The sequence below is a fragment of the Ipomoea nil genome, unplaced genomic scaffold, assembly GCF_001879475.1.
Source record: "Ipomoea nil cultivar Tokyo-kokei standard unplaced genomic scaffold, Asagao_1.1 scaffold3195, whole genome shotgun sequence".
Taxonomy (NCBI): Eukaryota; Viridiplantae; Streptophyta; class Magnoliopsida; order Solanales; family Convolvulaceae; genus Ipomoea; species Ipomoea nil.
Genome location: NW_017619623.1, coordinates 2330936 through 2353027, shown reverse-complemented (window position 1 = coordinate 2353027; position 22092 = coordinate 2330936). Strand labels below are relative to the sequence as shown.

The following is a 22092-nucleotide window of genomic DNA, read 5'->3' as shown; positions in this document are numbered from 1 at the left end:
ATTTTCAGGAATTTAAAGAATAAATTACCAATTAGATTAGGATTAATTACTTAATTAATCCTTAAATGGAATTCGGATTGACGGGGTGTCACATCCTCTCCCCCTTAAAAGAAGCTTCGTCCCCGAAGCTTGGGTACGACGAATTAAAAGCAACATGGTAAAACGGAACAACAATGTGACAAGAGTGTCAAGAATATCCTTTTGGTCAAAACTTAAAGGATTCAAAAGGTACCAAAACAAGCAGGGAGTCATAGCATTGAGACGTTGAAAGAAATAACCAATAGAGTTCTTGGAGCATAACGAACACTAAGCCAAACACAACCACCAAACTTCTAACCAACACCAAAGTCTAAACAACTAACTCCTAGCACAACCCACAAAGCTAACTACTCGACACAACAAGCAAACAAGAACGAACACACAAAGCAACCAACAAAGCAACAAGCAAACGATAGCAACAACGAAAAAGATAACAACAAACTAAGGAAAGGCAGACGGGATTACCACAAAACCGCGCTAGAACGACTCGCTCTCCGATTCTTCGGTGTCTTCATCGGACTCCTCATCATCTCCTCTTCGGCTCGAGCTGGCCTCTATCTGATCCAACCTCTGATGAACTGCGACGAACTGCGTCTTCATAAAAGCAAAGCCATCTTCTATCATCCTATTTTGTTGGCGTAGAAGGGTGACCACGCACTCTTCGTGCGTCATAGCAACGTGCTCTCTCTTGGTTTGGGCTTCTCTCCTCCTCCGGTTCTCCTCACTCTCCGGGTCACTCTCCTCAACCTCGGCAGCTGCTCCAACGACCGCGTCCTCCTCTTCATGGCCTTCTTCTTCATCGTCCCCCACATCACCTCCTAGACTTTGAACCGCGAGGTTCAACTTTCCGACTGGAATCTCGAGCTCAACCACCAACTCGTCTCTCTCCTCGGGGGCTTTCCTAGCAACTTCCTCAAGCGTGATGTACTCACCATCATCCAACTGGAACAAGTTGCAGCTTCGCAAATTGATAGCATCCAACACCATCTTTCCTACAGGCTTCGGCACACGACCTTCAACACTCACGCCTTTCTTGGCGAAAATCCAACTCAAAACCATCCCGTATGGCAGGCTCTTCCGGTTGTGGTCTCGGCATAAGACCATGTGTTGCAACATCAAGGCAGGCAGGTTTAACTTCACCATGGTCTTCAGACAGAAGGCAAAGGTACACTCTAGCTTTCCCAACAACCGACTTTTGTTGTTATGGGGCAACAAACAATCCGACACAAGCATCACCAAGATCCTCTGCTCGGCAGACAACCATTTCTTCTCCGGTCTCGAGGCTTAAGTGAACTCACTCGTCCGACCCAACAGATAACTCAAATAGTCCCGGTACCCCATGGTATCCGTACTAACCCAAGAGTTACCACTGTACTGTGAAACTCCCGTAGCGGTCAGACTTAAGAGTTGAGCGAGTCTTTTATCAGACAAAACAACTTTTACGCCTCTCACCTTAGAGGTAACTTCTAGCTTCCCACCGTCTTTAGTCACAACCATGTGATGATAAAACTCCTTAACCAAGCTCGGGTATGTCTCAACCCTTATGGTGAGGAACCCATCTAACAAGCCTTGATACCTCAACATATCTAACAAAGAACTTGGAAAAGATTCCAGTCAAGGCATGTTTTACCTGAAGAACAACACCATGCAACTTAATGTGTTCTCCGATTCAGACTGGACTTCGTGTGCAGAAACACGCTGCTCTATTACTATTTTTTTTGTCTTCTTGGGATCATCTCTCATTTCATGGAGATCAAAGAAACAAGCAACAGTATCTCGCTCATCATCCGAGGCTGAGTACCGTGCTCTAGCCGCCACTGTATGTGAGGTGCAGTGGATCACCTCTCTTCTTAAAGACTTGAAAATCCAGTTATGCAAACTCGCAGTCGTCTTCTGTGACAACAAATTTGCCATCGCCATTGCCGAGAATCATGTTTTTCATGAGAGAACCAAGCATATAGACATTAATTGTCATATTGTTCGGGAAAAAGTTAGCCAAGGTTTAATCAAGTTGCTGGTTGTACCTTCTTCCACTCAAATTGCTGATGGTCTCACCAAAGCTCTGCCAACCTCTATGTTTCAACTGTTTATTTCTAAACTGGGCATTGAGGATCTCCATGCTCCAATTTACGGGAGGGGGTGGGGGGAGGAGTATTGGATGATAGCATATGTGAGAATAAAGAGAAAGACAATATGGATGATAGCAGTAAATAGTAGAAGGGGCAGTTGTGACGTTTCCCCCTTGGGGTTAGTTATAACTGTCAAGTATGCATGTATATAAAGGACTCGTCTTCTTCATAATACAAGATATTCATTATGTTTCTGTTTAGCTCTTTGTTTTCTCTTCTTCGCTGCATGTAACTAAATCCGTTAGTAAAATCATAGAGAACTTGGAGATTGGATAATTATCATTCTATGTTCTCCAAGATAGGTCTCACAATGGAAGAAGAAGAAGAAAACTTTGCTCTCAGATGGATTGGGACTGAAGATTGGCACAAAGAACACGACTTTCTTTTATAAATGCCAAATTCTTATTCAAAATCAAGGGAAAAAATGCTAAGAAAGGGAAGGATAAACTACCCGAAATGGCCTGGAAGAGTTTCAACCCCTGTCATATGAGAATGTTTTAGAGAAGAGATCAAAATCTCTAAATTAAACAGAGTAGAAGACCAAGCTACATCAAGTGTACAACAACAACATCTCAACACCAAAGGAATCATGAAGTAGTCTTTCAAAGACGATCATCTACTACAAATAAAGAATTCTATGAAAATGCAAGGAGGTTACATGTCAAGTGTAAGTGTGAAAGGAACTACAAAGTCAACAAGGCCTAAAGATACATACCAAGTTGCAAGGAAAAAGATCAATCTCTCAGAAGCAACTTGAAAATCAAGACCAAGGAGAAGATCAATCTGTCAAAAGCAACTTGAAAATCAAGACAAAGGAGAAGATCAATATGTCAAAAGCAACTTGAAAATCAAGCAGAAAGAGAAGAACAAATTGTCAACTTATCAGTCTACAAGTACCAATTCAAGACTTCAATCAAATTATTCCGCTCCAATGGATACATTTGATTATCTATAAAAAGGCATGAAGACTTAAAGATCAACATGGGAATCTGACGAAGAAGTCAAGAGTGATATGATACAAGCGATAAAGCAAACATCTTCAAAGTTTTATTCTACTTTTCTTATTAACTTGCTTGTTCGCACTTGTATACTTTGTTCTAAAAATGACTAGCCCTTCATTTGGGTTTGAATGAAGGTATTTATAGACCCATTTGAATTTTTCCATTTGAAGGGAAACAAACTCAAACGTCTATTATCCTTCGTGTATTGACCAACAGATAATTGGCAGGATGCTTTTGCTAAGATTTACAATCTAAAAACATAATAAGTGTGAATTAAAGTTATACCCCTGATTTATGTCCGTTTTTTCCGTTAAGTTTTTTTGTACATTATGCTATAAAGGTTGTACATTAAAATATTTTGGACAAACATACCCCTACCGTTATAACTTCCGTTATCTTTTCCATTATTGTTACCATGCGCATGCATCCACCATATATTTTCTTATCTTCTTCATTAATAATAATATATACACATTAAATATTTGAGTTATATGTTAATTATTTTATAAATATAAATATCAAATTTATAAAAATGATTTACATTATTATTATTATTTAGAATAAAATTTAAATATCTAAAATCTAAATAAATTTAAAATTTTAATATAATATATTAATATTGAGCACCTATTTTTTGCGCATCGCGCATCAAAAATACTAATTGTTTAATAAGTGCCAAAGATGTTCTACTCTATGGGGTTATTTAGAGTTAATTTGTGCTTTAATGATGTCCTTTTGAACTAATATATGGTTGTATTTGCTTAAAATGGCATAAAGTCAAGTACAAGGACAAGGACTAATTGTGGGTGCATTTGTGTATTCTCCGGAGTTGGAGCCATATTTGGGGCATTGTCATTTCCGTTGCACTCTCCTCAATTTCATCATATATCCTCTGAATCAGACGTTAAATTGTAGGTTCAATTCATAATACACAAACTTCTTGTTGACGTCAGTCATATATGACAAATATGTTGCACTTCACTACCAAATAAGTTTTTACAGCATTAGGATGCAGTTTGTGAAAAAGGACAGGAGATTGGAAAGAAATACATGAGTTTCAATGGAGATCATCTCTGTAATATCAACTCATTTTTTTTTTCTTCTTTTTAACTTTTTTGCTCAAAACAGTAAATATATAATATGACAATAACCCTACAAGTTACTGCAATCTCGCCTTTTAACTCAACACTTGAATCGAGTCACAAGGACACATAAAAGTATTCTTAAGTATACAAATAAGGAGTATAAATTAAAACATAAATAACAGCAAAATTAACTCAACAATGCTTCATAGCTTCAGACATGCCAGCTAGATAAGAGAGCACATATATACTTCAGCAAAAGCTACGAGGGGGTATCACCAGAATAAAACAGCTGTCAAAGAGAACTGCACAGAACACAGCAACAGTGTCAATGGCCCTTTGAACTTGTCAATCAAAGCACGAAAGAAATGGCATCACTCAATAAGAGTGATAGTTTCCTAGCCTCTTCAAAATGTTGTATACGTATGGGTATATATATGATCATCCAACATTGACATTAACTGGTTTCCCATGCAAGGTTGAAGTCTAATTTAACCAAAAGGGAGAGAATTTCATACAAACCTGTAGGATCTAATATGAGACTCTGATCAAACGCGTGAATTCTCTCTTGGACTCTCAGACTGCTTCAGAGCATTATCCTCAGCATGGGGAGCCTGGCTTTTAGTTCTTGGACTTTGAGTTTTACCATTCCTGTCACCATGTGGAGAAACAGGCTGGGGTATGGATCTGGACCGCCTTGCCCTCCTATCCATTGACCTGTCACCCCTAGGGGAGAGAGATCTTGATAGTGATCTGGATCTCCTTGGAGAATAGTAGTCACCCCTTCCATGACGATCTCTGTCTCTTTAGACAAATAAGCAAAACAGATAGGGTAAGAAACTACAAGAGGATGCAAAGAAGGCATATCAACTCATTAGCAACATTTGATGATTTTTCTTTAAAAGTAACCATATTGACAATGACTCTGTTATCTCATGAGTAGGTGCATAGCAACTCAAAAATCAAAATTACACAAGAATCCCACAAATCACTGTCAACATCAAACAAACCATAGTGTATGTTCCCTTGCAAAATCCAGTGATTGAATCATGACTATTACCTGTATGTTCTTTCAAAGTCTCGGGAAAATTACATTTTGATGCAAACATTGTTTAAGGATATCAGTAAGCTTCAAAGTCTCCATGGTTCCTTTGTCAAATCCCATCACATCTCAATCAGCAAAACTATAAAATCTTGCATCTTTGAAGATGGAATCTTTCTTTGGCCAACTAAGCTATAAATTCTTTCTCTAACTGAATAATATGCAACATGAAGAAATCAAATAAATATTAATATATAGATAAACTAAGTTCGTCTCGGAATCAGTAACACACCATTTTGAATTAATTGCTTAAAAAGCAAAACCTCATGCTCAAAAGTCCTTAAATAATAAAAAAAAATACCCCATGTTGAGGTCTATTTAAAACAGAAGCATTTGGTGAAGCTTTCACAAATATGTGTGCAAATAGTCTTTGAATTCATCTTTATAATCCATTTTCTCAATTCTTTACCAGTCCTGACTCCCCCAAGTCTCCCCAATCTAGAGACTTCAAACGGAAAGAAACTAGCATTTGTTAAATAGATCTACCATAAAAATAAAATTATGCCTGGGAACTTTAAATCAGAACTCCTAGTGCTTATCATCAACCAAAGAAAAAACAGAAAATGATAAAGGAAAACAAAAATTACTACTTTAAACTGGGAAGCACAACATCCTAGCAACACAGGACACAAAAATACACACATGTAGTTGAAAAGGTAAGAAACCAATAAAACTGTAACTTCATTTTGATGTCTGCAGCTAGATGTCAAGAAGACCTATAACCTCAGAAAAAGGAAATATTAAAAGTAGATTTCTAGATGTCAGATTCTAACCTCCAACAGATTCACAGTTTTACTACATATTACTAGAATTATTTCTTCAAGAAATTATAATTCAAGTAGTGCTCATAAGCAAAGGGTACTGAACCTAACACTATCAAGAATTAAGAGAACTCATCTAAATGCCAGGCTCAGGGCTGTGACCAAGCTGCTCTTAGCCCCTAAGTGTCCCACTCCAGCTCAAACATTCAAAAGCAGGCTCAAGTTCCAATAATAAAATGACATTCAAAAGTTTGATTAATATATTAGCTGATAACTTGGTGGCACTAGATTTGCTTACAGTCCTACAAGGTAAATGAATATATTGGCATCATACCATTTGCATACATGAAACACTAACCAACTTAGCTCTTATTCCACATCCGCCTTTATAAACCAAAAGCAAAGAAGTCTCTAAGCATTGTCCATCAAAGGAAAAGATATTGCTATACAATGATTAACATGATCCTTGTTTCAATACCTTGTAAACCATGCAAAAAGATGAATACAGTCTACACAAGAAAGATTAGATGTTGTTTCTTTCACAGAGTACTTATAAAGGGTAGAAGTATTACAGCAATATTGCAAACTGAAAAGTCAAAACATGAAGACAGAGGAAAGCTGGACATTTAGGTAAGAGAGCAAGTATAACTTCTGCTATGTGATTATAAACAGACCTCAAATCTTGTCGTGTTGGGGTGGGTGAGCGCGAATAGGCTGCCACAGAAAATTGTAAACCATTATTCTTTGAGGAAAGAGAAGCAGAATAAATAAGTATAGCAATAATAAGTTATTTGATCAATAAACACAAATAAAATTGGATTCCATCACCTTATACACATTTATGCACAAGGAAGCACACACATAGATACATACATAAACATGTGTGTCACAGTGTGTGTGTGTTTTGATTGCTACCAAATCAGCATTTCTGAACAAAGAAGATGCTAAAAAGCTTTCTTTATTCATTTATTTTTGTTTATCTATAAGTAACATTATCATTCAAAGAAAGCACCAGGAAGCTGCATACAATAACAATATATTCAAAAACATAGAAAGATGAAAAATGAAATGTACTTATGAAGCTCATAAATTTCTTTGTCCCATGTACACAGCCTTTTTACACCAGAATGATAAATATTAAATTTTTGTATTAATCTATGAACAGGATGCTAAAAGGTGTCTTGCTTCAGAGAAATAAGTAAAAGGAGGACAAAATCAAACTGACAGCGATATCTCCGCCGAGGTGATCTTGAAGGACTGTGTCTTCTGGAGCTCCGTCGACCACTATATAACATAAAAACCAAACAAGTTTGAGTCACAGAGCACACTGAGATCCATCAAACAAGAGATACAGGGGAATATTAATAAATATAAGAATAAATAAAGGCCACAGCATCAGCATACTTTGTGTTTGAAAGCCTACGCATTTCCTGTGGAGTCTTTCTATTTTCATCAGCAAATACAATTTGAATTTCACGCCCATCAATGACAGTATGATTTAAGTATTTCTTTGCTTCAGCGGCATCTTCGGGATAACGAAACTTCACAAAGCCAAAGCCACGTGGTTCTCTATAAACGCAAAAGCCAGCAGGAGAACATTTAATCAAAATGACATAAAAGCACACTAATAGAAATGTAAGACAACATTAACCAGAAGACAAAAAGAAAATGACCCACAAACTACTGAAACATATTAAACCATGACCTGAAAGTGGAGCAAGAGCATAACATACCCAGTGTAGTAATTTTTTGGTAAATAAACATCTCTTAGTGGACCAAAATGCTCAAAATGGACTCTGAGATCTTCTGGCCTGCAGAAGGACAAGTCATAATCAAATTTCAAATTTTCTAACAAAAAATACTAAAAAAACATAATCATTTTGTTTTGCGTAAAAGGGTTCATTAAAAGCGTAAAAGGGTTCATTAAAATGAAGTACAAAGTAAAAGGATTGCATGCTAGAACAATCAGGAATGCCTTCATAAAAATCTCTGGAACCTTTGAAAAAAAAAAAAAAAAAAAAATCTCAAGCATTTAGAATTTAGCAGTGCCCGAAACGATAGTATAAGAAGAGTAATTAGCAAGAATTTAAAGCATACAGAGACCAAAACATCCTTAAAAATATTGTTAATGCAATTATTTTAAAAGGGTAAACATTTACATCATTACAATCCGTAAAAACATCAATGGCTAAATACGCTCTAGTATATGCCTGCATCGTCACTGCGGCACACACGCATACGTATCTAAAAACTGAAAACGAAGGAGAATTAGACCTGGACTTGAGAGAGATATTTCGGACGAGAAGGCCAGAGGGAGCAGGGGAACGGCGGTCTCCGCGCCGGTCGCGACGGTCCTCGTAGCGATTGCTTCTCACAGGGCTGTAGCTCCGACTCCGGCTTCTGTACCTTCCCATTGTTTTCACTCTTACAAAACCCTGAACCCTAGCCAAGATTCGGTGCCTTTAGCAAACTGGGGAACTAGAATATCAGAAGTTTTGGAGGGAGATGACGTAGAAATTTTGAAATACCGACTTTAGCCTCCCTCTGTGTGGATAATTTCATGTTATCCAAAAAATGAGCAAATACCAATTTTGGTAGTAAAATGGCAGTTTTGAATGACATGTTTAATTTCTACTAATTTTCATCGACTATTATTTTAGTACTCATTTTCATTCACGACTGTTGTTTTAGTGTCAAAATTCATTATGTTGATCACTCATTCATTTAAGATAGGTTGAAATAAGAAATTATTAAGGGTGTTTTTGACATTTTTCAAATTACGATCTCAATTTGAGCATGAATAAATGGAATTAAGTCCTAAGATCTATCTCAATTCGCAGTTCTCCTCCTCAAATTAAGGTAGGATGAAGAGGAAAATAGCGAATTGAGATCAATCTTATGGCTTAAATCCATTTTATTCATGCTCAAATTGGGATCTAACTTTGAAAATGACAAAAATACACCCTTAAAATTTTAAATTTCGACATGTCTTAAATAATACTTTGGTAGGAATAAAACATGTGTACCAAAATTGTCATTTTAATAATACTCGTGAGATCAAAATTTGTATTTGTTCCCGAAAAGATGTTTCCTTATGAGTTTAGAACTTGTAGAGTTGTTAAAAAAAAAAAAAAAAAAAAAAAAAAAAAAAAAAAAAAAAAAAGGAAAATCACGTTTTCCCTCTTGAATTATATGGTTATAGCGCTTTTGGCTCATGAATTATTGTTCATGTATCCACTATTACGATTAGTATTAGTATGACTCATTGTCCTAGTTTCCATATGATTCCTCTTGTATATAATCCCATGTCTATACAGTTGTAACCTTACAAGGCGTTTTGTTGAAGGGTATTTAAATTCCCTTCCCACTTAATTCCCACATAATTCCAAAGGACACAAAATTCCCTTGTTTGGTTGAAAGGATTGCAATTCCATGGAATTGCAATTCCCCCATTTTCATGTAATTAAAATCCCATGTCCCCCCTCTGGAATTTTAATTCCTGGGATTTTAAGAAGAAAAAAAGATGGTGATGAGTCAAAATTACCCGTTCCTTTTTTAACCTAAAATTAATGCCTAACAACAACAATGGACATTTTTGACTTTGTACTACTTATTCCCTTTCAATTCCCATGTATACCAAACATTAGAATTGAAATTCCCAGTAATTCTATTCTTGTAAACCAAACACTGGAATTTAAATTCCCACTTTATTCCCAGTAATTTATCTCCCATGGAATTGCAATTCCTTTCCCACGTAATTCCCCCTCTCCAACCAAACGCCCTGTTACAGTTTATCTAATACAGTTATATAGTTCTCATTTGGTATCAGTTAAGTTATGATTTTTCTCTTTATTCCTATGGCTGACGAATCCATTAACTCCTCCGAACGAACCATTTCTGATACCGCTATCACGCCTTCCGCTAGCATGGCTGTTAATTCACTTTCTACTGCTCACCACTTTATCAATATTAAGCTCACCCACAAAAATTATCTATTTTGGAGGACTCAAGTCGTCCCGTTCCTGGATGGTCACGGCCTCATGTCGTTTGTCAATGGGAGTCATCTGTATCCAGCCTAGACTTGACAATTATCGACACGACCTGTTAACACGACACGAAATCGGACACGAAAATAACGGGTTAGTGTTTAGCCTTAACATGTTCCGGGTCGTTAACAAGTTGACCCGTTATGATTCGTGTCTTAACGGGTCACCCGTTTAACCCGTTAATGTTATCGTGTTAACCCATTTATACGAACCTGTTTATAACCCGTTAAGAATCATTGTTATAATATTATTTTACTTATTTAATAATTAATATAAAAGAAAATTAAAAAGTAAAACCCTAAAAAGACTTGAAATTTGGAAATTTTTATTCTTATTCACGTGGTATTATGGGAATTAATTAATTAAGGAATTTAGATGGTTTCAGAATTCAGACTTGCTTTCATTCTTAATTTCTTACGACTCAAACGCTTCAAGAATCAAGTAACCAACCATTAAATCACCAAATACTCCCTTGAAGATTGAAGCTTAACAAATAATCTAATCCTTTGATCGCCACTCACGGTAAGTTTGTAATATATACTTGCAATCTTATATGTTCAATTTCTTTGTGTATAATATTATAAGCTATCGTCTGCATTTGCAAATTGTATTGTATATATTATATGTATGCGAACTGTATTGCATATTGTTAGTGTTTTAAATTGTTCAAAAACCCCATCGTATAATTGGCAATATTATTATGGCATACTAAAATAGGTTTAGCTTAGTGTCCGTTCAGCTTTACAGAAGACTGATCAATCAGAAGCAACAACAGAAGAACTGACACTGAAGATCTGATTTAATAAGTTGTTTACTTAAAAGCTGTACGCGGTTACAGAAGACAGATTTGGATGGAAGATCAGCGTATCTGCTTTGGAAAGGTATGGACCGAATCTTTAAGATTGCATTCTTCAAATATTGTCCTACCATCTACAATCAAAGACAACTATGGAAGGAGTGTTCTATCGACGGATCTATAAGTACCCTCATTCTAAGAGAATTAGGGTTACGTCTTTAGAGAGAAGAAACACTCCACATCAATTTTATGAAATCAGATCTTTGATTACCTTGCCTCTTCTCAATACAAGATGTTCATGGTGATTAAGATGACGAACTTGAGAAGAATCACTGCTGCTTAAACGAAAGGACACTGTGATCACACTGTTGTGTGAACAACTATAAATAGCGTCATTGAAGTGGACTGCATCAGAGTGGGCTCTCCAAGTGAAGGGATTTCATTGGACTTCTGTATGCATGGCTCTCTATCTTCAACAATCCACTAAACCTGTGTAGACTGGGTATGTACCTTGTGTGGGGCACTTGGGTAAGATTATTGTATATCTACCTTTGTACATTGGATTATGATTTAGTGGATTGGACATCTATGCGATCGTCCCCCAGACGTAGATACACATTGTATCGAACTGGGTAAACATTCTGTGTCGTTGGCTTTGTGCTGTTATCTTGTCTTTAAACTTCTCTATGATTTGTTATTACTGACTGACTTCATTGCTGAATCAGTCAGTCCATTTCGTCAGTTGATTAATCCAGTTTATCTGTTTAAAAAGAGAAAATGTAAAATTACATGTGGTATCAGAGCTTTTAAGTCTACATAGTGACTTGATCCGTACGGGTTGTTTTAGTTTTGCATTGTTCTCTGTCTTTTGGAAGTGCCTCTGTGTGTGTTCGTTGGCTGGTTGTTTTTGTTCAGGATGGATGCAAGTATGAAACCACCAGAACTAGATGGTCACAACTACTCTTTCTGGAAGGCTCGCATGGAGATATATCTCAAAGCACAAGGTACTAGGGTTTATCATACTGTCCTAACTGGGTGGAGCCGTCCAACTGTTCAGAATGAGGATGGAACCACTGGAGATAAGCCTATGGAGACTTGGACAGACGATGAAATGAATGCCTCTGATCTAAACAACAAAGCTTTGAACTCAATTGTAGGATCTCTGCATGAATCTGTATTTACTCTTGTCACCGGGGTAAAATAAGCTAAACGTGTATGGGAAATTCTTGAAACCAGATTTGAGGGAACTAGTGATGTCAAGCAGTCAAAGCTACAAATGGTTCTGTCAGAATTCGAAGCCCTTAGAATGAATGAAGAGGAAACCATTTCGACCTTTCACAGTCGGGTTCAGAATCTGATGAACAGAGCCTCAATTCTTGGTGAACCATTCACTGATGAGAGAGTAGTCAAAAAGATCCTTCGATCTTTGCCTAAACGCTTCCGGATGAAAGTAACTGCTATTCAGGAACACACAAGTTGGGAAAAGAAGACTGTCGGAGAACTTATGGGAAGCTTACACACATACGAACTAGAAGTGCTTGTCGATAATGATCTTGCAAGCAACAGAAAAGGAAAGTCAGTGGCTTTTGTAGCTGAGGCTGATCGAGAATCTGACACAAACGACATAGATGATGAAACTTTGGCACTTCTAACCAAGAATTTCAAGAAAATATTAAAAGGTTTCAATAGAAAGAGTCAAGTTCAGCCCACTAGGACACAATACAAAGGCAATAACTCCTCATATCAGAAAGCCGAAACAACTCCTTTTTCACAGAACAATCAATCTCAGACTGGTCGAACAAGACAGAACAGAAACAGTTCCACAGATACAGGGAAGTCCCTCAACCGGTCAATGCAATGTAGAGAATGTGAAGGGTATGGTCACATACAGGCTGAATGTGCAACGTATCTCAAGAGGAAAAAGGCTATGTCAGTAGCTACATTAAGCGATGATGATGAGGAAACATCCAATGATCAGTCAGATGATAATGTGGGAAATTGTGTAGCCTTCTTTACAGCTACAGACATTCAGTCAGACGGAAACCAATTAGATGAAGAATCTTACATATCAACTGATGATTTTGAAGAGAGACATACTCAACTTGAAATAGAATTTGCAAAACTTGTTGCAAGCTGGGAACAACTAGTGAAAGTCAATAAAAATCTGAATGACGAACTGAAGCAAAGGGATGATCTTCTAAAAAAACTGAATACAGACCTTGTCATAAAAGAAGATCTCATCACTCAGATAAGATCCAGAGAAGGAAAACTGATAAAGGAACTAGAGGGTTTGAAGAAAAATATCCAGATGATGGACACCACATCAACCTTAGACAAGATTCTAGACTCTAGCAGAAATCCTAATGACAAAAAAGGTCTAGGTTTTGAACGAGGTGAATCTTCAAATAATGCACCTATGTTTGTCAAAGAGGGTATGTTTAAGACCACAGCAGTTCACAGCTTTGAACAAGGACAGTCATCTCGGTCAGTGCAGAAAATTGACAAGAGAAGGAGATATGACCAGACTGCAGATACTGACCTTGCCAAAGTAACCCATCAATCTCATTATTCAAGGTTCAAAAATAAGCTTGTCAAAGTTAGACATTACACACCCATTTGTCACTACTGTCAAACAAAAGGTCATACTCGACCTGAATGTTATTTTTCCTACAGAGATCAAAGGAAGGAGAAATATCAGAACAAGACTATTACACCGTTTACAAGACAGGTTTGGGTCAGAAAGTCAGAAGTTATATGCTACCCCACTATAGTTCTGACTGCATCTACAACCGAAGCTAGATGGTATTTCGACAGTGGCTGTTTCAGACATATGACTGGAAATGTAAAGTGTCTGATGGCTGTTCAACCAAGCAGTGGAGTTGTAACATATGGAGATGGACAAAAAGGGAAAATGGTTGGGAAAGGTACCCTGAATGTACCAGGTTTGCCTCAATTAGAAGAAGTTCTGTTAGTCAGCGGGTTGAAAGCTAATCTGATTAGCATCAGTCAGCTGTGTGATCAAAATTGGAATGTGTGCTTCGATCGTAACTGGTGCAGAGTTAGTGACAAAGCAAATCAACTTGTCATGGAAGGAACCTGGTCCTCAGACAATTGTTATGTTTTGGCAAATGAAACTGCATGTCACCTATCCAAATCTGATGAATCAAAACTCTGGCATAGACGACTGGGTCACGTAAACTTCAGAGATATGGATAAGCTGATAAAACTGGAAGCTGTGAAAGGTGTACCTAAGTTCAGAATAGATCTGGAAAAAGTTTGTGGTGCATGTGCCATTGGGAAACAACTCAGAACTCCGCACAAAGCAGTCAGAGGTATCACTACTGAGAAGTGTCTAAATCTTGTTCACATAGACCTCACGGGGCCAACACAGACTGAAAGCATTGGGGGAAAGAAATACATATTTGTGTGTGTAGATGATTTCTCTCGATACAGCTGGGTCTACTTTCTAAGAGAAAAATCAGAAGCATTCAAGGCATTTAAAACTCTGTGCATAAGGGTTCAGAAAGAAAAGAATGAGTCTATAATAAAAGTTCAGAGACTGAGAAGTGATCATGGAAAAGAATTTGAGAATTCACTATATTCAGATTTCTGCTCCGAGCATGGTATATCACATGAGTTCTCAGCTCCTAGAACTGCTCAACAGAATGGTGTGGTGGAAAGAAAGAATTGAACATTACAAGAAATGGCTAGAGTTATGCTACATGCCTCTCATCTGCCGCAGTGCTTCTGGGCTGAAGCAGTACACACAGCCTGTCATACTGTAAATAGGGTCTATCTTAGACCAGGAACGACCAAAACACCATATGAGATCTGGAAGGGAAAGAAGCTAAACCTGAAGTATTTTCATGTGTTCGGGACAAAGTGTTATGTGCTGGCTGATAGAGAACAAAGAGGGAAGTTTGAACCTAAGAGTGATGAGAGCATCTTCCTTGGATACTCTCCAAACAGTCGTGCCTACAAAGTCTACAACAAGAGAACTCAATCTGTGATGGAATCAGTAAATGTGGTTATAGATGACTGTCCAGAAGAATCAGTAGACACAACAGTGACAGATCCAGTGACAAAGTTTCCTCTCAGTGAACTAAATACCGCAGACAGCAACAGTCAGCCCAAATCACAAGAATCCTCAGATGAAGATCAAGAAAGTTCAGAACAGGAGACAACTCTCATAAATGATACAGGTAAAGACAAACCCACCAGAACTCAGAAAAACCACCCATCAGATAACATCATTGGTGATCCAACAGATGGGATGAAGACCAGGAACAGAATAAGAAATAATCTGATAGAAATATCTGGGTCTGCTTGTTATACCTCAAAGATAGAACCCAGGAATGTAAAAGAAGCTTTACAGGATGATCTGTGGATCAAGGCTATGCAGGAGGAGCTACATCAGTTTGAACGAAATCATGTTTGGGATCTAGTTTCACGACCTGATGGTGTCAACATAATTGGAACAAAGTGGATCTTCAAAAACAAAACTGATGAAGCTGGGAATATTGCAAGGAATAAAGCTCGGTTAGTGGCACAAGGGTACACTCATATATAAGGAATTGACTATGATGAGACATTTGCTCCTGTGGCTAGACTAGAGTCAATCAGAATTCTGCTATCTGTTGCATGCATTCTGGGATTTACATTGTTTAAGATGGACGTCAAGACAGCGTTTTTGAATGGGTACCTGCATGAAGATATCTATGTGGCGCAACATAAGGGATTTGAAGATCCAGAACATCCATCACATGTCTACAAGCTTAGAAAGGCTCTCTATGGTCTTAAACAAGCCCCACGGGCATGGTATGAACGATTGACTTAGTATCTGCTACAGCATGGTTATAAACGATGGAGTGTTGACAAAACTTTATTCGTGAAAACTACTGGGAATCATGTCACCATTGCTCAGATCTATGTAGATGACATTGTGTTTGGATCAACTCTACGAAATACACATATGAGTTAGTAAAAGTTATGAAGGAAGAATTTGAGATGTCAATGGTTGGTCAACTGACATACTTTCTAGGACTACAAGTTAAGCAAAGTTCTGAAGGGTACTTTATCTCACAAGAGAAATATGCTAAGAATTTAGTCAAGAAGTTTGATCTGGAATCATGTAAACCATCCAGGACACCGATCTCCACCTCCACAAAAGTATCCAAAGATGACACTAGTGTATCAGTGGATAACACAGTCTACCAAAGCCTGATAGGAAGTCTGCTGTACTTGATGGCTAGTCGACCAGACATAATGTTTAGTGTTGGATTATGTGCAAGGTACCAATTTGATCCAAAGGAATCACACCTCATAGCTGCTAAACGAATTCTGAAATATATAAAAGGAACGATTCAATATGGTCTAATGGTCTATGGTACTCCAAGGACAGTGAACTGAGTCTGATTGCATACTGTGACGCTGACTGGGCAGGGAACATTGATGACCGTAAGAGTACATCTGGTGGTTGCTTCTTTGTTGGTAAGAACTTGGTGCTGGTGTCATGGCTGAGTAAGAAACAGAACTCAATTTCCTTAAGTACTGCAGAGGCAGAATACATAGCTGCTGGTGGATGTTGTACTCAGTTAGTATGGATGAAACAGATGTTATTAGACTATGGTCTTACTCAAGGAATTATGACACTCTATTGTGACAATGTCAGTGCTATTAATATCTCAAAGAATCCAGTTCAACACTCCAGAACGAAGCATATTGATATAAGGCATCACTACATCAGAGATCTGGTAGAATCAAAGGAGATTGAATTGGAATATATTCAAACAGAGAAACAGTTGGCTGATATCCTGACTAAGCCCCTAGACGCAAACCAGTTTGAGATTCTCAGATCTGCTCTGGGAATCTGCAGAATTGACTAATAGGGCAGATCGTCAATCAGAAGGAGAGTGCAATGTTTACGTATTCTGGTCAAATTTCAGTTTTGACTTCCTTTTAAAAACTCCCTTCTTTTTGTTAAGAGTATATCTTAACCTAAATTACCATAAAAGTAATTAGGCTTTTTCAAATTTGAAATATGCCTAGCATCCGTTTCTTTCCTAAAAAGGAGGTATACCGTTGCGTCAATCACATCAGCTCTGCATGTATTCTGACTAGTTGCATTTATTGGGGTTCTTCTCCCTTGGGCTTATAATCGAGTATCGAGTAAGACTTGAGAGAACACACAAGAGACTCTCTCTGCACACAGACTGTATTCTCCTTGATCTCCTATCTAGGGTTTACTACTTCGTCTTCTCGAATCTCTCATCAATGGCGGATGCAGTTCGTAATATGATCATCAAGCTTGGAAGAAAGGTGCATTCACAAGAAACAGCCACCAAACATGTCAAAACCTTGCTTATGTTGGCTATGAAGAAAAAAATGAAGCTTGATCCCATTCTCCGAGATGAAATCATTGTCACTGTACTGTTCGATTATCCAGAGTTTTATGCAGACTAGTCAGACGATGACACCAGTGAACTATTGCTGTTGGCCTCCGAAGCAGGTGATGACATTTATCGGGCATCTATTCCAGAACCCTCGGATGGAAATCGCGCTGGGGCGTTCCTCCATTACTTTGCTCAAAGAGCCCTTGAGTCTGAAGAAATCTCCCGTCGTCGAGAAATTGCTCAACCCCTGTATCTTCAGGCTGCTCAGAATGAAGCCAGGCATCGTATTGAGATTCTGCGAAACAGGTCAAATTCCTCTGACTCTCCTATAGAAATTTCACCTGATAAACCTGAGAATCTAGTGTCTAATGCTGCCCCATCTATTGTTCATGTTGATTCTGAGAATGTGCCTGCTTTAGTGTGACACCCGGATTTTCTAGCCTCTCTAAAATTTGAAATTCTTCCTTTTCTCAATTACTTCTTTCTGATCAAGCCATTTTGATTGAGCCATTAGAAAATTTCATCTCTACTATTATTGTCGTTATAAAAAAAAATAAAAATAATAAGTGTATAATTGTTATTTTGTACATAAGTATGTATATATTATTTTTGAACTACAAACTAATTATTTTAGAACAAGTGTGTTATATTATTTTGGATTGTAAAATTATATATGTGCATTTTATATACTTATGTATTATGTATTATATGTGTAACGTATTTACATATATTATTTGTATGTAACATATATTATTTTTGTATGTAAGTAAAATATATATGGAATATTTGAAGTATATGTGTATGTGGCGTGTAGTATATATATTTATGTATATATATTATCAGGGTAACAATTCTCTAATATAGTATATAAAGTATAGTCTAAATTATTTATATATAATATAATTATAATTGTTTTGATTTCGATTAGGAGTTACAATTTATAGATTGGGAGTTACAATCTAGATTATTCTCCCATTCAATATTGATTTACTAAAGATAGAAGTGAAGATAATGATATAATCCTTACTCCTCTTCATTTTCTTCACATAGCCGATTCTCTCAAAGGAAAAAAAAAAAAAATCTCTCTTCTCTTCTTCTTCATTTCCCCATTCCCAAATTAAAAAAAAAAAAATCTTTATTCTTTCAAGAGCCAAGAAGTTCCTTCAAGCTAAAGAGGAGCCTTTGAATTCTTAAATGGCTAAGAGAAAAATTAAGTGGAACTCTCTTCAAGTAAGTGGTTGTTTCCATTTTACTTTGCCCTTATCGTTTTCAAAAGAAAATTATGAATTTTGTTGGTTGATGGTCATAAAAGAAAATGATTTGGATTATGAATTTTGAAAGAAGTAGAATATTATTAAAATGGTTATTAAATGCAATTTTTCTATAATTTTTCTGTTTTATAAGATTATTACTATGTTTAACAATATTAAATAATATTTATTTATATAAATATATATTTAATTGTTTTGTGGTAGTACGTGAAGGTGGCTTTACAAGAAACAAATAAATATGTGTTTCGTTGGATATATATGTATTTGCCGTATGGAATAAATAAATAAATAAATAAATAAATAAATAATTTCTCATTCTTTAGTATAAATATGTATTACTGTCTATATATATAAAGTTTGTTGTTTTACCCATTTATTTTGGCTATGGGACTTTATGCCCATTTATATTGGCTATGGGATTTTATACCCATTTATTTTGGCTATGGGATTTTACGCCCATTTATATTGGCTTTGGGATCTTATGCCCATTTATATCGGCTATGGGATCTTATGCCCATTTATATCGGCTATGGGATTTTATGCCCATTTATATTGGCTATGGGATTTTACGCACATTTATATTGGCTATGGGATCTTATGCCCATTTATGTTACCGGATTTGTGATTTCGTGCCCATTTAGGTGATTGGTGATTTTCCATAAAAACTTGTATTTACTTGAAAAGAGAAATCAAATATTTTAAAAGCACATATCGGTTTTTAAGTAAGTCTTTTGGCTAATTATTATTGTGGTGATGTTCTTCCAAAATGATTATTTGTATGTGGAAAATGGATTAAATATATAAAGGTACATTTTGATGTGTGTATTGGTTGTTGATGAAATGAAGAAGGTTTTGTAAGTGATTTTGAAGGAAAGTTATTTTTGAAAGTAATGTACCTTATTTTATTTTAAAATTTGTTTCCCGGCAAAGTAACTCTTACTTAGCATGTTTTGCTAATCTCCACTGTTGTTATGTGTTTCTTGAAAAAAAATGTGAACAGGGATTTATGAAGCTTGAAGTGAAAGAGCGCGTTAGAAGAAGAAGAGAATAAATGTAATAGATGTAAATGAAGTATTTGACGGTTTTGTGATTAGCCTTGCATCTAGTCTTGATAGGTTAGATGTGGCGGTAGCACCCTATAAGTGTTAGAATTTGAATTACGAATTATTTGAGACTTGAATTGAAGTACAATTTATAAGAAAATTTAGTTTTAGTAATTCTATTTATACTATGTTTTGAATTGTAATGTCATTTAATGAAAGTTTTGGAAGTCAAATTTTGGGGTGTTACAAATTGGTATCAGAGCCGTTCGAACCTTTGGGAGCCCTGAGAAATCATATGTATCTGTTGATCCTCCTTGCTTACCTGTTGTGAAGTCTGATCCCTTGAATAGTGAGTTGCTTAAAGCATCTGTAGAGGAAGACAAACCGATTGATGAGCCCAACAATCTAAGTTTGGTTGTGTTTGAGTCTAATAATATTTCTCTGTCTCCTGCTGTTGTTGCTAATGTCCCACAAGAAGTCGAATCCTCTGTTAATCCCTCTGATATGCCTGGTGCTATTGAGAATGTGTAATCCTCAAGCCCTCGTGAACCCAAGAAAATGGTTGGCATTCCAGTCTACACCTCCTCATCTTTGGCGAAGAGTCTTGATCATGTTAGGCATTTTGCTAGTCTTCCTGCTGCCTCCATTCCAGAACCCTACAGAGTGATTCACCCTTCTGAATCCTCAAGTGAAGATGAAAAAATACTGGCTGAAGTCTATGGCACCCAAGCCCCTACATCTCGGGTTCCAACTGTTGAGGGTACTGCTCATCTTGATTCCACCACATTCAAAATACGAGAGGTCATTAATCTCCTTGGTGGTTCATCTGCTCACGTATCTGATTCTAGTCACTCTGTGTCTCCTGTCCACTCCCCATCCAAGGAGACAAGAAGGTTGAAAAGGAAGAATGTTCCTGTGAAGGTTGTGGTTGACTCTGGTGAGGACACTGCTGATGTAGATCAACCAGAGAAGAAAAGGAAGTCTATTGAGTCTGCAAAACCTGAGACAAATCCTCCTGTTCAACAAGTGTTTAAGACTCTACGGTCTTCTGTTAAACAAAAGGGCCCTACGGTTGTTCAACTTGCTGTTGTACCTACATCATCTGCTAGAAAGGGTAAACCATCCACACGTTCCAGAGGTCGAAGCATAACTCCTGAAGTTCAACCTGTTGAAGGGTCTGACACATCTGTTTACAAGCCTCAGTTTGTTTCTCCAGCTGCTCAGGGAAAATGATCCACTATGGTTAGACGAGATCTTATTGTTCAACAATCTGTTGATGAGAATCAACTGAATTCTGTATGTGATATTCAACCACTGCTGAATGAAGTAGGGCTGCTGAAGACTGTCACAGCCATCTGCCCATACTCAAAGCTCCTCACGTATGAATTCTATTGTAATCTCAATGACGAGATTGACATCTTAACCGGGCCACGACCAATGCAGATTTTCATTAGAGAGAAGTGGTACATCTTTGGGCCTGACATGATCAACCAATACTATGGACTGACTACTGTGCAAGAAGAGGCAATTACAGACTGGAACTTGGTGGCCAAGACTCTAACGGGTGGACAGATTGACACTTGGCCTACGGGTGACAAGGATTATCTGCAGAGCTCTCAACTCACATCCAGATATGTTATTCTGCATCGTCTGGCTCTTCATAACTGGCTCCCATCAGCTCACTTCCACACGGTTGGTAAGCACCTGGCTGGTTTCTTGTACCAAATTGGAACAAAGATGCCGATTGATCTGGGAAACTGGATTTACAACCACATCCTCACCATGATCCATCCACGAGAGCAGAAAGTAAGGCTACCCTTTCCTAATCTGATTTATGGCATTCTTACAACTCAGGGTCTTGAGCCTATGCCGAGTGAAGTGATAAGTCCAACTCTGCTCTATACTGTTGATCGGCGTCTTTTGACTGGAGATCACATTCAAGATGTTATACCGGTGACTGCCTCCCCCCCCCCCCCCCCCCCCCCAATTTTGAAGCTGATACTGTGGCTGATGACTCGCCCCATGCCAAAGATCTTCATCTCTCCATTCAGTTAAAGGCACGGGTCTCTGAGCTTGAGATAGTTCACGGTATAATTGCTAAACAACTGACTGGGGCCTGTACTGAGCTGGCAACCGTTCTTCTTCGTTTAAGCCTATCTGAATCTGCTGCTGCTACTGAACCTGCGAAATCCGATAGTGACACTCCCTCCAATGCATGACCTTTGGCTCTCATTGGCAAAAAGGGGGAGTAGTATGAACTCAGGGGGAGTTGTTGTTTTTGTACCTTTTGGCCCTGGCTGGGCGTTGATTGTTTTCATGGCACCACTACTTATTTGAAGAATGTTCTTAGACTGTTTTTTTTTATCCAGCATGACATGTATGCTGTGTTTGTGTTTTGGTTTTCGTTCTGCTATGTAATCAGATCAGACT

General features: G+C 37.5%; 2 protein-coding genes across 5 annotated transcripts; one reads left to right on the top strand and one right to left on the bottom strand.

The window, feature by feature from the left end:
- Positions 1–4297: 4297 nt before the first annotated feature.
- On the bottom strand, positions 4298–8662 carry LOC109168197 (serine/arginine-rich SC35-like splicing factor SCL28). 4 transcript variants are annotated; one of them, XM_019317245.1, is made up of 7 exons: positions 8389–8662; positions 7848–7925; positions 7519–7683; positions 7340–7398; positions 6789–6828; positions 4773–5055; positions 4298–4562 (listed from the first exon to the last, which is right to left on the bottom strand). In XM_019317245.1, exons 1-6 carry the CDS (start codon positions 8526–8528, stop codon positions 4800–4802), a joined length of 738 nt encoding a protein of 245 aa, XP_019172790.1. In that variant the 5' UTR covers positions 8529–8662; the 3' UTR covers positions 4298–4562; positions 4773–4799. The 4 variants fall into 4 exon arrangements, 3 of the variants coding, with proteins under 3 accessions (XP_019172790.1, XP_019172789.1, XP_019172791.1); XM_019317244.1 differs by having other exon boundaries at positions 4298–4556; positions 4774–5055; XR_002052015.1 differs by lacking the exon at positions 4298–4562 and adding an exon at positions 5312–5504 and having other exon boundaries at positions 4941–5055.
- Positions 8663–20901: 12239 nt separating this feature from the next.
- LOC109168247 lies at positions 20902–21881 on the top strand. Its single transcript, XM_019317284.1, has 2 exons — positions 20902–21615; positions 21714–21881. The coding sequence occupies exons 1-2, from the start codon at positions 20902–20904 to the stop codon at positions 21879–21881; spliced, it is 882 nt and encodes a 293-aa protein (XP_019172829.1).
- Positions 21882–22092: the final 211 nt, after the last annotated feature.